The following is a 17,537-nucleotide window of genomic DNA, read 5'->3' on the forward strand; positions in this document are numbered from 1 at the left end:
TAAGGGTTTAAATATTATATGTATATATTAGGTCAGTGACTAAATAAATACCAGTTTTTGGGCCACAGCCAGTGTGGCGAACGTATAAGCCTTATTTTCACCAGCCCAATGGAGGCCCAGAGGCCCATTAGGGGCAATATGAATTTGTGGCACAAATCGGCCCGCTGTCATGTGTTAGGACTACCCGGAGGGCGCACTGAGCTGCTTCACCGTGGTCGTCGCCAAATCGCAGCTCGTAGAGAAGTTCATGATCAACGTCAAGAATCGTCAAGGGCCGATGAATCCTACCTCCGTCTATTTGCTTCGAAGGTCACTCTTTTCTCTGCTCAAAGCCCCTAAAATCTAAACCCCTACGAGGTTATCTTCCCTTCAGTGAGCTCTCAAGGAGTCGGAAACCATGCGCAGGTTTCTATTTGTACAATTCGAATGCAATAATACATATATATGTCTTTGTAAGCCAGATTTTAGTGTACATGTTTTTATTACAATGCGTTCTTGTTCTTCTTCTCTCTTTTGGTTCCACAGGTTGACGGTGCCGCTGCGGTCAATTGCTCCACTCTCTTATTGGAAATTGAAGGTTTTCGAATGTGTAATTATTCTCCTTCTTTGTGTAGACATTCTGTTTGGAAGAAATTTGAAAAAAGGCGGAGGAGAGAAAGGGAGAGAAACAATGAAGTCATCTTTATAAATTTGGTTTTGTTCTCTGTTTCAGCGTCTGTATACCTAATTACACTTACGTTACTGTGTAGGGATTTGGTGGAAGACTGGAAAAAGTGCAAAATTTTACAGCCTTAAGTGGTATTGCAAATTAAAGAACATGAATGAAATTTGCTAAGTTTGTGATTTTTTTCTTGTACCTGAATGTTTTTTATTGTGTCCAATGAAATATGGGAGCTAGCCTTTTGTTTGTAGGTCATAGTTCTTTAGGGCCTGGAACAGAACCAATTCTGAGGACTCTGCAGGTGCAGACTGTCAATGCACTTCGCTTTGGGGAGAGAAGCAGAGCCTCCAGTCTGCTTTTAGATGTTGGCAACGGAAATCACCCATTGACAGCCAATGATTTTGTCCACATTCTTGAATATTGTGCACGGTCACCAGATCCACTGGTATGCTCAAGATTTGAGATTTTGTTCTAATATTATCTTGCCTATGGTATTTGTTTTCCAGAAGTGTGGTGAACACTGCACAGATTTTGGGTTTGAAGATGATGGATTGATGTGTCACAATGAGAAAGTGCACTTTCACTTTTGCTCTCCCAGTATATGAGCACTGCACCAACATGTTCTTTAAGTTAACTAGATAAGAACACATGTGCGAGCTTGGTTTGAGTCATGTTAAACAGCATATATATGTTGATGGTAGGCACATCATTCAACCAACTTATATGGAAGAAATCCGGAAGAAATTTTGGATGGTAATATAAGTGCAATTTGACCATTATTTGGCATTTCTTCATGTAACATGTGTGAGCATGGTTTGAATCATGTTAAACAGCATATATAGGTTGATGGTAGGCATGTCATTCAGTCAACTTATATGGAAGAAATCTGGAAGAAATTTTGGGTGGTAATATAAGTGCAATTTGACCATTATTAGGCATTCCTTCATCACTTTACACGAAGAAAGCTAGAAGAAAGTTATATGGTAATATGGAATCAATGCAAGTACTCCTATACCATCTGCATATTATCAATCTATAGCATCAAAACATAAGTTTGGTTGAAAAATGCATTGATGAAAAAGAGCGTCCTTGGTGCACAAGGCTCTTGCTAGGGTCAAGAGAGGGTAGTATTTGTACACAACTATCACGATCCCAAGGGCATATTAGTAATAGTACATTACATGTATTAGTTAAGAGTTGTACTTTGTTGCTTTTCTTGTTTTACCTTTCAATTAGACAGCCTATAAATAGGCTAGAGTAGGTAGAGAATTGCATTGTGGAATGATATTTTGAATTCAGTCTTCTCTCTCGATCTCCTATGTAATACCTCGAGAGCCCAAAGAAGTTAGTATATATCGAGGATAGTGTATGAAATGAAACAACACCAGTTGGATACCTTTTGGGCTGAATGTTGGCAAAGAACTTCCAAGTTAAGCGTGCTTAATCTGGGGTAATCCAAAGATGGGTGACCCCCCGGGAAGTTCGCGTAGGCCCATTAGGGTAAGTTGTTCCGGTCCTTCTTATCGCTCGAGCAGGATGTTACAGGTGGTATCAGAGTCGACCCGGGCCGTGTGTTGGGACCGTGTACTAGCCAAAGGATGGGGGTACTGGATTGAGGACCGTGTACTAGCCCGAGGCTGGGGGTACAGGACCGAGGACACTGGATGGGGGAGAGCTGGGACCAGTTGTAAGGTCGCATGACGAGGACGTCATGTGCTTAAGGGGGGGAGAATGTAATACCCCGAGAGCCCAGAAAGATTAGTATATATCGAGGATAGTGTAAGAAAGGAAACAATACCAGCTGGATATCTTTTGGGCTGAATGTTGGCAAAGAACTCCCAAGTTAAGCGTGCTTAACCTGGGGTAATCCAGGGATGGGTGACCTTCTTGGGAAGTTCGCGTAGGCCCATCAAGATAAGTTGTTTCGGTCCTTCCTATCGCTCGAGTGGGATGTTACAGGTGGTATCAGAGCCGACCCCCGAGCCTTTGAGCGCGATGGTGGGGCAAACCTCAGCGAGAAGGCTGAGTCCCGAGGGGGGTGTGTGTAGGCCCCTATGGGGGGTGCATGTAGGCACCTTAGGCGAATCCCACATCGGCCATGCAAGGGGGGAGATCTGGGACTGGTTGTAAGGTCGCATGACGAGGACGTCATGTGCTTAAGAGGGGGAGAATGTAATACCCCGAGAGCCCAGAGAAGTTAGTATATATCGAGGATAGTGTAAGAAAGGAAACAACACCAGTTGGATACCTTTTGGGCTGAATGTTGGCAAAGAACTCCCAAGTTAAGCGTGCTTAACCTGGGGTAATGCAAGGATGGGTGACCCCTTTGGGAAGTTCGCGTAGGCCTATTAGGGTAAGTTGTTCCGGTCCTTCCTATCATGCACTCCTATCTCACAATTTTCAAATTTCTCCCTCAATTCTTTCTGTTTCTGTTCTGTCTCTCCCTCCATTTCTACTCTCTCTCCCCCATATTTTTCTTAATTTTCTTTCTAAACCCTAGCCCAACCCTAGGGCATGACATTTGGTATTAGAGTTGATCAATTCTTGGTGGTGAGCAAAGCAATTCTCGGCTAACATTTAGGCGCATATGAGTAGCAATTATGTGAAGTTAATTTTCGGCGGTACTCGGCTGTTGATTTTCAATGCTTTTTAGCTATTAATTTCTTGTGATTCTTGGCCTTGATTTCCAACACTTCTTAGCTGTTAATTTTGTATGCGAAGCAGAGCTGGTTGTCCTTGGCTGCTGAATAGAGTTGGAGTAAGGTAGGCGCAAACTGGAAGTAGATCGGAGGTGATTGCTGATCCACAACAATCCCAATCAAATCTGGGCAATAATTGATCCGTAGGATTGAGATCATCAGTGATCAGTGTCGAGATCAAAGTCGGAAATTCACTGTATATCCCTAATGATCGTGATCGTTGGCAATCAATGTAGTGATCAGAGTCAACAATTCACTATATATTGAAGGCAAATTTAGAGTATATGACTTAAGGTACTAGGATGAAGCAACTTGAAGCAAGGATGGAGGCGGTGGAATTGGGATTGGTGCAGACTCAGGAGGCGGTGAGTCACTGCAGGGAAGAAAGCGTGGCCATACGAGAGAATGTGCGGAGAGATCTCATTGCAACTCAACAGAGTGTGCAGAGAGAAATGGAGAAAAACAAAGAAACATTGGATCAATTTGGCTAGATGATAAACAACATGTGTAACATGCTGTCAACATTACCTCAATTCCATTTGGTACTAGAATTCCCACCGAGATTTGTCTTTGATCCAATTTTTCCTAGTGATGGCATTCTCCCTAGAGTTTCAGAAGTGCAAGAGGTTGAGGAGTTACCAATCCTAGAACCAACATTTTCGATTAGAGGCCCTTCTCATACCTCTAATTACACTCCCATGCTAAGATTGGAGATATCGGTTTTCGAGGGATCAAAATCGAGATGGTGGATTCGCAGGTGTGAGAGATTTTTGAGTTTTACAATATCACAAAAGGGCATAAGATCAATCTGGCAGCAATCTATCCTAATGATATGGTTGACTCTTGGTGCCAAGGATGGATCAAGACAAGGAGATATGAGGTTAGTTGGATTGACTGTGATCATTTTGGTGAGAAATTTATGACTGATGTGATTGAAGAGTTTAACAAGTTAAGGCAAGAATGATCAATGGTAGAGCCTCAAATTTGGTTCGAAGAATTAAGATCAGTAATGTGGGCTTCACTGCCTACCCTAACAGAGCAATATTTTGTCTCCAGTTTCATCAGTGAATGAATTGAGATTGATTGTCAAGATGATGTAGCTTGTGACAATAAAGTAGGCTACTGAGAAGACATGACTGCAAGAGCTTGCATTAGAAGCTATTTTCAAAAAGCATAGACTTCTAACAAAAGGTTACCATTCGAGCAATCAGAAAGCGAGAGAAAATGCTTAGATTGCAGCCTTAGGACTAACTCTGGGAAACGAGCATCCTCTTGCCTAGACTACAGCCTTAGGACAAACTCAAGGAAATGAGCATCCTAGGGTTTACACTAGAACCCTATAAATGCGGAGCAAAGGAGTAGGCTCAAATTATGCTAAAAATGCAGAGACAGATTCAACATAAGCCACCAATGTAGACAACATTTACTGAATGTGGAGGGATTAGAAGAGGAAAAATAAGAAAAAGAGCAAACGGGAATTGGATGAAGAAACAACGACTCAGTTGCTGCCTTTTCTTGAGGACAAGAAATCTCTTAAGGAGGAGGGATTGTCACGACCCAAATGGCATATTAGTAATAGTAGATTACATGTATTAGTTTGGAGTTGTACTTTTTTGCTTTTCTTATTGTACCTTTCAGTTAGACAGTCTATAAATGGGCTATAGTAGGTAGAGAATTGCATTGTGGAATAATATTTTGAATTTAGTCTTTTCTCTCTACTTTTTTCTCTCTCGATCTCCTCTATTCTCTCTCAATTCTCTCTGTTTCAAAATAGCATTCCACAATGCAATTCTCTACCTACTTTGGCCTATTTATAGGCTGTCTAATTGAAAGGTACAATAGGAAAAGTAGCAAAGTACAACTCCTAACCAATACATGTAATATACTATTACTAATATGCCCTTGGAGTCATGACAATCCCCTCTCCTTGAGAGGTTTCTTGTCCCCAAGAAACGACAGCCACTGAGCCGCTGTTTCTTTATCCAATTCCCATTTGTCCTTCTTCTTCTTTTTCCTCTTCTAATCCCTCCATATTCAGTAACTGTTGTCTGTATTGATGGCCCAGGCTGAATCTATCTCTGCATTTATAGCATAATTCGAGCCTTCTCCTTTGCTTATGCATTTATAGGGTTTTTGTGTAAACCCTAGGATGCTTGTTTCCCTGAGTTAGTCCCGAGGCTGCAGTTTAGGCGGGATGATGCTCATTCCCTTGAGTTAATCTTGAGGCTGCAATCCAGGCATTTTCTCTTGCTTCCTGACTGCTTGAATGGTAACCTTCTGTTAGAAGTCTGTGCTTTTTGAAAATAGCTTCTAATGCAAGCTCTTGCAGTCTTGCCTTCTCAGCGACCTACTTCACTGTCACAGGCTACACCATCTCAACAATTGGCCTCAATTCGTCCTTGAGGTCACTGATGAAATCAGAGACAAAATACTGCTCTGTTAGGGCAGGCAGTGAAGTCCACATTATTGATCTTAATTCTTCAAACTGAATTTGATACTCTACCATTAATCCTTCTTGCCTTAACTTGCTAAACTCTTCAATCACATCAGTCATGGATTTCTCACCAAAACGATCACATAGATCTTCTGCAAAGTCAGTCCAACTAACCTCATATCTCCTTGCCTTGATCCATCCTTAGTACCAAGAGTCAGCCATATCATTTAGATAGGTTGCTGCCAGATTGATCTTCTGCCTTTCTGTGATATTGTAAAACTCAAAAAATCTCTCTCTTGTGAATCCACCATCTCAGTTTCGATCCTTAAAAAACCAAGAGTGTAATTAGAGGAGAAAGGCCTCTTATTGGAATTGTTGGTTCTAGTATTGGTAACTCCTCAGCCTCCTGCACTCCTAAAACTCTAGGGAGAATGCCATCACCAGGCAAAATTGGATCGGAGACAAATCTTGGTGGCAATTCCAGTGACAAACGGAATTGAGGTAATGTTGACAACATGTTGAACATGCAATTTATCCTTTGGCCAAATTGATCCAATGTTTCTCTATTTTTCTCCATTTCTCTTTTCATACTCTCTTGTATGGCTACACTTTCTTCCCTGCTACAACTCACCGCCTCCATCCTTGCTTCAAGCTGCTTCATCCCGGTACCTTCTGCCATTCCTCAAGCCGTCTGGTCTGAATTCACCTTCAATATGCAGTGAATTGCTGACTCTAATCATTGCACTAATCACCAATGATAGCAATATCACTATCACTAGGGATATGCAGTGAATTACCGACACCAATCGCCAATGATCTCAATCATATGGATCAATTGTCGCCCAAATCTAATCAGGATTGCTGTGGATCAGCAATTACCCCAGCTCTACTTCCAATCCGCACCTACCTTACTTGCTTCAACTCAATTTGGCAGCCGAGGACCATCGGCTCTAGTTTGTGTCAGAAATTAACAGCCGAGAAGTGTTGGAAATCAACAATCGAGTGCTGTCGGAAATTAACTTCACTAAATCACTGCTCATATGTGCCTAAATGTTAGCCGAGAATTTCTTTGCTCACTGTTGAGAATCGATCAGCTTTGATACCAAATGTCATGCCTTAGGGTTGGGCTAGGGTTTAGAAAGGAAATTAAGAAGAATATGGGGGAGAGAGAGCAGAAATAGTGGGAGAGACAGAACAGAAACAGAGAGAATAGAGGAGATCGAGAGAGAAAAATGTAGAGAAAGAAGACTGAATTCAAAATATCATTCCACAATGCAATTATCTACCTTCTCTAGCCTATTTATAGGTTGTCTAACTAAAAGGTACAATAGGAAAAGCAGCAAAGTACAACTCCTAACTAATATATCTAATCTACTATTACTAATATTGTCATGACCCCAAGTATATATTAGTAATACATGTCATGTTTTTTCCTTATTAGTTGCATTTTCTGTTGTTGTTGTTAGCATCTTCAATTGTAAGCCTATAAATAGGCTTGAGTAGTTAGAGGAAGTTAGCTTAATGAATAATTTGAATTCTCTCATTTCCCTCTCCCGTCTTTCTCTCTTCTCCCCCAATTCTTTCTGTTCTGTTCTTTCCCTCCCTTTCTGCCCTATCTTCCTTTAATTCTTACCAAATTCCTTCCTAAACCCTAGGCAAATCCTAGGGTCGTAACAAATATGCCCTTGGGGTCGTGACAACAACCTTCCCCTTTTTTTTTTTCTTGCAAAGGGGCTATTCCACAATTTGTACCTGTGGCCTTCCAAGACCACAAAGGAGCAACTTTACTATTGCTACCAAGGCTTGCCCTCACAAAGGAACAACCTTACTTTGCTGTACATGAAAATGCTCTGACCAATGTGTATTTTTATAGATGAGGCTTCTAGATGTTACACACTGCAATATATTTTAAATAACTGCATAGAAGTATCCAATACTCTCAGGAAAATAATTTTTCCTGATAAATGGATATTGCCGCAAGTCAGGCCTTCCTATTTGCCTCACTCAGGTAAGAGAGGCCTCCTCCATTTTCTTTAGTTGTTAAGAAAATACCCATGATGCTGAATTGGACTCAATTCAATCTATTCACGGTTCTTGATTGGAATGGTCATTGAACGTATATATCTTTTCCCTGCAGTTTGTCCTGGAAACTTGGAGAATTATGGGTGAGAAAGATGTATATGTGGACAATAAGTCGTACCTTCTTATACTTCAAGCTCTCTGTAAAGGGGGTTACCTAGAGGAGGTATGGTTGTCTTCAAAATATTTTGAGCTTATTTTTGTTGGGTCTTTTTTGTTGATTTTGCTTTCTGTAAGTTTAGAAAAGTCAGGATATCAGTTATGAATAAGTAGGAATTAAGTTAAAATCATTTACGTGGTACTTCAGTAGGAACTAAGTTGTGAAAATATTATTCAGTTATACAAAAATTGGAATTAATTTATGCAAGTATTATTATCTAAAAGTATCATAGTAATATGATTTATTATCTCTGCAAGGCCACTGAACTCTTTGTCGTAGTAATTGAGAATCTAGGAATTTAGTTATAAAATGCTGAGATCCCTTCTTTAAATATATGTAAAATTTCTTCTCTCTTTCTCTTCTTGTATCTTTCTTTTTTTTTTTTTTTTCATTACTTTTGTCGGAATGTACTTATCCTATCTATGTATTTTCTACAATATTTTGTGTAGGCATTCAATTTGATGAATGTTCTTGGAGAAAGCCATGACTTCTATCCTGTTTTGTCTATGTACAATGATTTATTAGGAGGCTGTGCCCGAATACAAAGTGTAAATCATGCCAATAAATGTTTAGATTTGATGGAGCGTCAAATGGTGGGGAAGAATGAAATAACATACGCACAGCTTCTGAAGGTTAGGAGTTCTGTTTTATTTATTTATATTTTGTAGATGGCTTCAAACCAAGTAATTACTCCAGCATTCAGTACATAAATCTGCATCTTCCTCCTTTACCCCGACATGTTGGGTTTTGTCATGGAATTTCTGATGATAAACCATATTAATTTATGTCCATGAGCAGTTTCAGTTATGAATATGTTGTGTTACTTAAAACTAACTTCCTCTCATCTTTGTCCCTGCTTATGTTGGTTTTCCACAAGCTTATGTGATGACAGACATAATTGTCTCTATTGGCTGTAGTCGTTTGTAATCATTTTGCTCTGTCCTCAAAATTATACGTTCTTTGAAGATTCACCTAAGCTTTTTAGTTCAAACATTATATCCATGTTTCTAAGCAGTTAGTCTTGCTTTGAGACACCATAACATAGAGCTTAATAGGCGCTGCTTTTAACATTTGCCTCATTTTGGTTTCATTTGTATTATTTGGTGTAATAATACCTGTGGGAACTAAGTATACAAAAAATACTTTGTATTCACTTCCATTGAAGGAAGGACACAATCCAAACATCATTTGATAACTTGGTTAGGGGTCATTAAACCCCTTTTTTCCTTGTGTTTGTGCGACATATGACCGTGGAGGCCAGGAGAACAATTTATCCTAAAATTCACCTTCCAGCCCCATAATGTATAAATGAATTTGGAGTGTAGCATCCCCAAGGTCATATAGTAGTCTGCTGCATCAGTTTTGATACAATCACACATGGAAACTCATGCAGAAAGATAGCCAAGGAGTTATCATTTGAATTTGTTACCCTACTTCTATAACTGGGACCCTCCATACTCACTTCCAATCTAGGACACTTGTGAACCTATCTTAGGTTGTTGCATGTTTGGTGTTTTCATTATTGTGCTTCTTGTGGGATGAACATTTTCGAGAACATAACTAAACAAGATAATTGATTTTTTCTTTTTCCTCTTGGAGGGGAACAATCAAATGATTACTCATTTGAAAATTTGTTTCACTGGATTGTAAGAATGAGATAGAAAGGGAAGATGAAGAACATAGAAAATTAAGAGAGTGGAAACAAGAAACTAAGAGAAGAAGATAACAGACTTGAGAGTACAACAATCACAAGCTTTAATTCCACTAGAGTCTGATGATCAGATCAAGTACATGAATTAGCTTTTCAATCATTTCTATTCATGGTCATATCTTCTGTGAGGCAACATAGTTGAGGGTACTTGTCAAAAAAAAAAAAAAAAGAAGAAGAGGAAGATAGTAAATTTGAGATAAACCTTGAGAAACATGGAGGAGATGAGATTAATTGATGGTAGAGAAAATGGATATTAGGGAGAAAATGGCGATATATGAAATATGAAGCGACATAAAAACTTCTTAAGATACCTATAACATGAAGATATCCTCAAAATCCAAGTCTACCTAACATATAAACTCAAATTACACAAATCCCACCTCTAAAATGCCTAAAAATGTAAGAAATGTAGCATGTTTGAATACGCTTAACTTGGATAACTACTTAATATTTACTCATCTTTTTGTTTCTGCTATTATTTTGACCAGCACATACGGTACCCAGTGGGGGGCTAAGTTGGGGTAGGAAAAGGGACTGAGAAACAATTCACATTTGTTTAGTGATGCTCAATTTTTGTGCTTAAACCGCTTATTTTTTTCCTTTTCCTCTCTCTGGTGGGTGTGGAGCCTGGAGGAGAGAACATTTTATTATTTTATAAAACTACGATATATTAGCTTTACCTTGTTATGGCTTGTATTTTCCATATTGTCTGATTTAATGCTTTTCCTTCCATGTTCAACAGATCACAATTAGTTATGTAATCAATCAATATTGTCTTCTAAATCAGATTGATTACTGTTCTAAATTCATCCTTTCAGCTTGCAGTGTTGCAGCAAGATTTTTCTGCAGTCCATGAGATTTGGAAGGAGTATATAAAACATTATAGTCCCAGCATTATTTCTCTTCGAAAGTTTGTCTGGGCCTTTACAATGTTGGGAAATTTAGAAGATGCATACACGTTGTTACAATACATGGTGGCTTTGGCTCTGCGGGGAGGCTTTGTTATTAGTAGAACAGCTGAGGGAAAGTTTTTCACTTCAAGATTGGATATTCCTATACCATTGAGCTATGAGTTGGTCCTGAAAAGATCTAACAAGGAGAGTGAAGATTATGATTATTCTGGTTTTGTGAACTTTAAGACAATGGAGACTTGTGTCAATGATGATCAACATGGCACTGATTTCTGCACAGAAAAGAAAGAAGTTGAGAATGCTGGGTTACTTAAGCTGCAAAAACATAGTGGCAAATCATGCATGAAGGTTTTGAGGTGGTCATTCAATGATCTAATACATTCTTGTGCAAAGTCCTTAAATTATAGGTTGGCAGAGCAATTAATTTTACAGGTAGTACATTTTAACTATATGCATTGCAACTGTTCAGTTTTGCTGTTATATTACTTTGTTGATATTTATATTAACAGCTCTTAATTATAGTCAGGTTTAAGTGATTGATTATTCTCATGTTCTATTGATATTATTTTCCTTCAAATTGAAGAAATTTATTATAAATTTTCCATGAATGTTTATGCCCTTGTGTCCCTTTCATATATGTGAATGGAATTCATGTTGTTAAAATTAATTCCCTCATCCAATTATTTGCTCACTTTTATGAGTTCTGTGTAGATGCAAAATTTGGGTTTGGAACCATCACGTAGTACATATGATGGCTTTGTAAGAGCAGTTATCTCTGAAAGAGGTTACCATGGCGCCATTGAAGTGGTAAGATGTGCTGTCCCGCTCAATTACTCATAAGCTTTTCTTAACTATTCCTAATTCAGTGCTGTCTCATTCATGAACAATTTTTGCTCTCAATTTTATACAGTTAAAAGCAATGCAACAGAAGAATTTGAAGCCTTATGATTCAACTCTTGCAACCATAGCAATAAGTTGCAGCAAAGGGTTGGAACTGGATCTAGCTGAGTCTCTACTGGTTCAAATTTCCAAAAGTCTTTATGTGCATCCTTATAATGCTTTTCTTGAAGCATGTGATACTATGGTGAGTTGGCATTTTAAAACTGAAGGTTCAAGCTATATACATCCCTAAATTATACCCTCTCTTTAATTTGACTTTCTGCAAAAATATGCACCCCATGTATTGAAAGGTATGAAATATATAACTCAACGGGAGTCCCCTTGACCTCGTCAATGGAGAGTTAACCAGACATGGTGGATGCATATTTTAGGCATACAGCCACTATTAGGGCTTCCACTATAGTTTAACAAAAAGAATGATTACCATCTTACTGGAGTGGGGCAAAATTGTTTTCCTGTTAAACCTATAAAATCAACTATATCATGTTTCAATGTCACGTGAATTAATACCTTCTTTCTGTTAACATGAAATTGTATCTCATTTATTTTGTAGGATCAACCTGAACGTGCTGTTTGTATGTTTGCTAAAATGAAAGAAATGAGATTGCAGCCAGATATCAGGACATATGAGCTACTTTTATCACTGTTTGGCAATGTTAATGCACCATATGAAGAAGGCAATATGTTGTCACAGGTTGATGTTGCCAAAAGGATTAATGCCATAGAAATCGATATGGTGAAAAATGGCATTCAGCATAGTCATTTATCAATGAAGAACTTGGTGAGTTTTTCCTCATCAGCTATTGAGTTTTTGTTGACATCAAAGAGTTTCCAAGTCTTAAATTAGGAATTGCAATTTCATTTTCCTTAAATATTTGAATACTGTTCCGAAGGATGGCATTGGATCTGTGGTAAATATTTGGGGTCATGGGTTTAAGTGAAACAAGTCTTTCTACACATGGGAGGTAAGGCATTCTCCACCTTGTGGATGTACTCAGACTAGCTATATGACTCCACTATCAATTCAGATTTCAGCAGAAATGAGGAGCCCCAGTGCATGACCTTTTTGGGAGACCTTGCAACCACAGAGAGGTGTACCTAATAAAAAGGAAGCTTTTGTAATTGGCACATGTTCAATTAAACCTCCATGTGAACCATATTCTGACTTTTATCTGGAGAATATCCAGGACAGATTATGATCCTGATCTAGCAGAAGCCTTTTGTACTACTTTTTCCCTGTGTATATATTTTCTGTTTCACATAAACTTGTTAGGAAGTGCCTTTAGAATATTATGGTATTCACTAGTGTTGCTAGACCTGTGCTCTTGGTTTAGGTTGGCATTGTCCTTTGTCCTAACAATATTTGACTTCCTGTAGTTGAATACCTAGGTTACTACATTAGGAATCTTTATGTCACGTTACCAAGGACTTTTTTTCAAAAAAAAAAAAATGCTTCCTATAGTTGTACATTATAACTTTGAGGATTGTATGATTATGTATTGTTGCATACATGACCATTCTCCTCCACCACAAAGTGATACATCTAGTCTATTTGATTTTTTCCTCAATCTTCTTGATGAAAATAATCTTTAGTTAAAGTACCTATCTTAAGAGATACAAATCCTTTCCCAGAATAAGATTTGGGAATTGTTGATTTGAGAGCACAGTACATTAGATTCCCAATTTCCGAGTTTTTTGCTTAGATATTTGTCTTCTCTTATGGTCAAGGCATATGATATCCCTAGTTGTATTGTTGGGCTGTTCCCACATCTGAGGTGGGATTTTGTGATACATGGATTTGAGTAACAAATATGCTGTGCATATTTATCAACTGTGTGGGTGTGACTTTTTTGAATCCTTATTCTCAAGATACTGATATATGTATGAATATGTGAACACGTGAATGGATAAATGTCATGTATAATATTTTAAACAAGATGATGAGATTATTGAAAATATGCTTAATCTGAACTAAACTTAAAAGTAAAAATGCAATTTCCTTCTCTTATCCATATTAAGATCTTGAATTTTTTAGTATAATTTTGAGGTTCTTTTTATTCAAACGTTGTTAAAATTAGAGAATCCATATGCTCAATTTGGGCACTTCTTTCTGTATCACTAAAGAACATAGATAGGTTTTTAATGAATCATCACGTGTCTGATGAAAGCAACAATGCCATAGTGTTGACAGCCGTAACTGTAAATCAGTCTTGTCTCCCAGTCAACATCATATTAGTAATGGCAGAAAATATTTAGGGATTATATGAGAAGAGAATCCATCAAGTGCAGCAATCTAAAGGAGCAAGTTGAATAAAGCCCCCAAAAAGGTGTTTATAGCAGCATAAAGCACCTGTAATCAACTAGATTTGTAAATAGGCTTGGTGCTTCATGTAAATTTTATACCTTTTTATTGGTGATCCTCTGATTAATAGCCCCAAGCCTGGAGGATCTTCATACTTTTAAAAGGATCAGCTATAGGCATCCATGGTTGTGCACAATATGGTTGTAGTATGGGATCTAATGTCTGGATAACTAAAGAAATAGGATTACAAGAACTTGTAGTGACTTTTTGTGTGTTTCTGCATGTCTGGCTTTACAGCAGAGAGCCATTGTATCCGGACTGTCATTTGCATCAGACGCTATAATTGCATCTTTTTCTTTTTTTCTTTTAGTTCTCTCAGTACAGTGGCATGGCATTAATCTCTTTGTAGTCTTCAGCTAAAAGCACTTGGAGGTGAGGGGATGGTGAAGGAGCTCATCCAGTACCTTCATGTTGTAGAAAATCAGTTTTCTCGTGGTTACTTTTGTTTGGGGACACCTGCATATAACACAGTGTTGCATTCACTTGTGGAGGCTAAGGAGGTAGGTCTTGCTATCCAATAAAAGTATTCTATCATTCTTCTGCCACTTGATTTTGTATCTTATCCTTATTTATGAGTTTTTTTGTTGTTGCATGAATCCAGAGTCACATGGCAATTGAGATTTTCAAATCTATGATGTCTTATGGTTTTCTTCCTGATGCTGCAACATACAATATCATGATTGATTGCTGTAGCGTCATAAGATGTTTCAAATCTGCTTGTGCACTAGTTTCTATGATGGTGCGCAATGGTTTCTATCCTCAGACAATAACCTATGCAACACTGATAAAGGTATTTCTTTTTGTTCTTTCAACCATGCATCTCTGAGATTAAAAGATTTAATACTTATGAAGTACTTTTGCTTGATTTACACCATTACCTTTAAGCTTCTAATTTGTAAGTTTCTGTAACAATATTGGCTTTGTGGTGGAAATCTGTTGATGCATTTAATTAAAGTTGTTTGCCAGAGATAAGCATTGTCCTGGTACTTTTAAGCTTATGAATCTATGTTTCTGATAGTCTTATGCAAAAGTAGCTATCCTGAAAACCATTTATGATTTTAGCAGGAAATATGTGCCAAACATTGAGCTGAACTGTTTATTAAAATGAAAATTTTGGCATGTGCGTCTCGATATGCATATGAGGTTTGCATGGTTATTAATTTTAAATAGGAAACCCTTCCCTTCAAGGTTACGGATTTAAACTGTTAGGATATTATATCTATTTGGTCTTTATTTTGAATCCAATCAAATCAATGTCTTATAAATCAACTTAATCCCATGTAGCAGACTTGTTAATTCGGCTCTATTTACTTGTCCTACACTGTTATTGCAATATTTTTACATTATTACTTTTCTCATTTGTGCATCTGAATCATGGGGCTTTAAATCTCTCTCATTTGAATCATAATGCACTTCAAAAAGTTCTAGGATTATACAGTTTTTTAACTGGAAAAGGGTAGAGGAAAAGAGATCCATAGGAGAAAATGATCAGAAAGTAAAAATAGGTTGCCAATGCAAACAACACTGCTTTGGGGACTGTACACATGTTTCTTTGTTGTAGTGCCTAGGTTCAAAATGTTTTTAGAAGTTGAATTTATTTTAAGCTCTTTAGCTATCAAAAAGGTCTTGACTTGAATCTAATACAGATATATTTATAGACAGAGATTTGGCTTCTTCTATTGGTAGAACTTCAAGCTAATGGTATTCTTGATTATTGACCAGCAAAATTCTTCTATTTCACTGGAAAGGGGGGCTTAGTTGATTGAGTCAATACTTTTTTTAAGTTTCAGATATTCTCTCTCTTACTTTTACGCGCTTGTAGTTAGCAGGAAGCACTGGTTCCCTGCTCATTCCCTTGTACAAGGTTTACCTAGTTAAGGTGTTTTTTCTACATGCTTATTTGTTAAATGTAATAATATAAACCTATATAGAGGGAATTTACGGCCATAGTGGTGTGAAAGATGGATGCCATTTTATTTAGATTCCGAGTCAAATTATTATCTTAGTGACACTGTGAATGGCCAAGGTAATTGACTTAAACATTATGATTGTTCTTTTGTGGAATTTGTTTGTCAGATTCTGTTGGGGAATGGAGATCTTGATGGAGCATTATATCTGCTTGACCAAGGAAGCTTGGAAGGAATCCAATCTGATGTGTTGTTATTTAACACCATTCTTCAAGGGGCATGTGAAAAGGTATTGTTTCTTTCGAGTGAACAAATCACCACGGTACCTGTAATATTAAAGTAGAAACGCCAAACCTGTGCAAGTTCACTTGCATTTCACACAAGAGCATCCGCTGTCTTGGCATCTTCCTTAGCATATCACTGTTACTTTGCCTCTCACATTGAAGAAACTTGTTTAATTTTCCAATCCATTCTACATCAGATTTCCCACGCACGTAGGTCAAGCAATAGCTAGTGCTCTTCACTTAAATAATCCCCAGATAACATAGGCTTGTATTCTTATCTGGTGGACAACAGATAATACCTCGTTATATTATATGCATAAATAAGATGTTGGAATTGTAGCTTCATTTGCCTTGCCTTGTTACATGTGATGGAGCAACATTATACTTGATCACTTGTGGATGCTCATATGAACATGATACTGATTAGTTTGGCCCATTCTTAATTTTTTTTGTTGCTCCGGTAGACTGTTACTCATTCAGCCTCGTCTCTGAATCTTATATCAGGGAAGGATAGATGTAATCGAGAATATTGTGAGGCGGATGCACCAAGAGAAGGTCCAGCCCGATGCGACAACCTGCTATTATGTGTTCTTTGCATATGTAGACCACGATTATATCAGCACCGCCGTGGAAGCATTGCAGGTTCTCTGTATGTGGATGCTATCTGAAGAAGATAGCATGCTCGAAGAACAGAGAAGAGAATTGGAGGAAAACTTTATCCTCGCCGAAGACTTGGAAGCCGAGTCACGCATTGTAGAGCTTTTCAAAGATTCTAAGGAGAATCTTGCTGCTGCCCTCCTAAATTTAAGATGGTGCGCTACACTTGGTTTCCCGATTTCATGGCTTCCTGATCAAAGCCCATGGATGAGGAGAATTTCGAGTGATTCTGGTCCGCGAGAAGGTATTGCTTGATTATTCAATTGGGGTGCTGAGCTGGTGGCAGAAGAATGAATGAATGGGCAGAAGCACACTCTGATTTTTCCAAGGAAACATTGGGCAAGAAGACCGGAATCCCCCATCTTTCAATTTTGCATGATGATTGCTGTTTGTGAAGCGGGTGAGGTTATATTTCTTCAAAATATCTACTTTCGTTGCCCTTAGCTCGAACGTCAGCCCCCATACTTGAAAAAGAGAGATGAAACAAACGTTACCATTCTTGCTTTGCTCCTTTTCTCTGTCTTCAAAAATGTTTTTGTTCTGAGCTTCACCTAAGACCCAACCACTGCTTTCCATCCCAGTAGTAAATAAATTGAACAAATATTCCAAAGTATAACCAGTTACGACAAAATTAAAATAAAATGTGAATATAATTGACATTAAAATTTTAGCTTCTATATGCATCCAACTTTGGAGCCACTTGTAAAGAGCTGAAAATGGGGGCTTGGAATCCCACATCCCACAAGCAAGCAACAAAAAAGATCCGGGCGTT

General features: G+C 38.1%; 1 protein-coding gene across 7 annotated transcripts; it reads left to right on the forward strand.

Annotated features, from left to right (window-relative positions):
* LOC127807781 (pentatricopeptide repeat-containing protein At1g76280) lies at positions 1-17,271 on the forward strand. Of its 7 annotated transcripts, none has more exons than XM_052345879.1 (14): positions 3-405; positions 526-589; positions 750-798; positions 913-1,106; positions 7,932-8,039; positions 8,483-8,665; positions 10,563-11,087; positions 11,367-11,462; positions 11,566-11,739; positions 12,250-12,336; positions 14,274-14,417; positions 14,519-14,707; positions 15,994-16,113; positions 16,613-17,271. In XM_052345879.1, exons 1-14 carry the CDS (start codon positions 398-400, stop codon positions 17,018-17,020), a joined length of 2,349 nt encoding a protein of 782 aa, XP_052201839.1. In that variant the 5' UTR covers positions 3-397; the 3' UTR covers positions 17,021-17,271. The 7 variants fall into 7 exon arrangements, with proteins under 7 accessions (XP_052201841.1, XP_052201839.1, XP_052201838.1 ...); XM_052345877.1 differs by having other exon boundaries at positions 8-405; positions 899-1,106; positions 12,109-12,336; XM_052345876.1 differs by having other exon boundaries at positions 9-405; positions 526-577; positions 12,109-12,336.
* Positions 17,272-17,537: the final 266 nt, after the last annotated feature.

This window comes from Diospyros lotus, chromosome 8, assembly GCF_014633365.1.
Source record: "Diospyros lotus cultivar Yz01 chromosome 8, ASM1463336v1, whole genome shotgun sequence".
NCBI classification, from domain to species: domain Eukaryota; kingdom Viridiplantae; phylum Streptophyta; class Magnoliopsida; order Ericales; family Ebenaceae; genus Diospyros; species Diospyros lotus.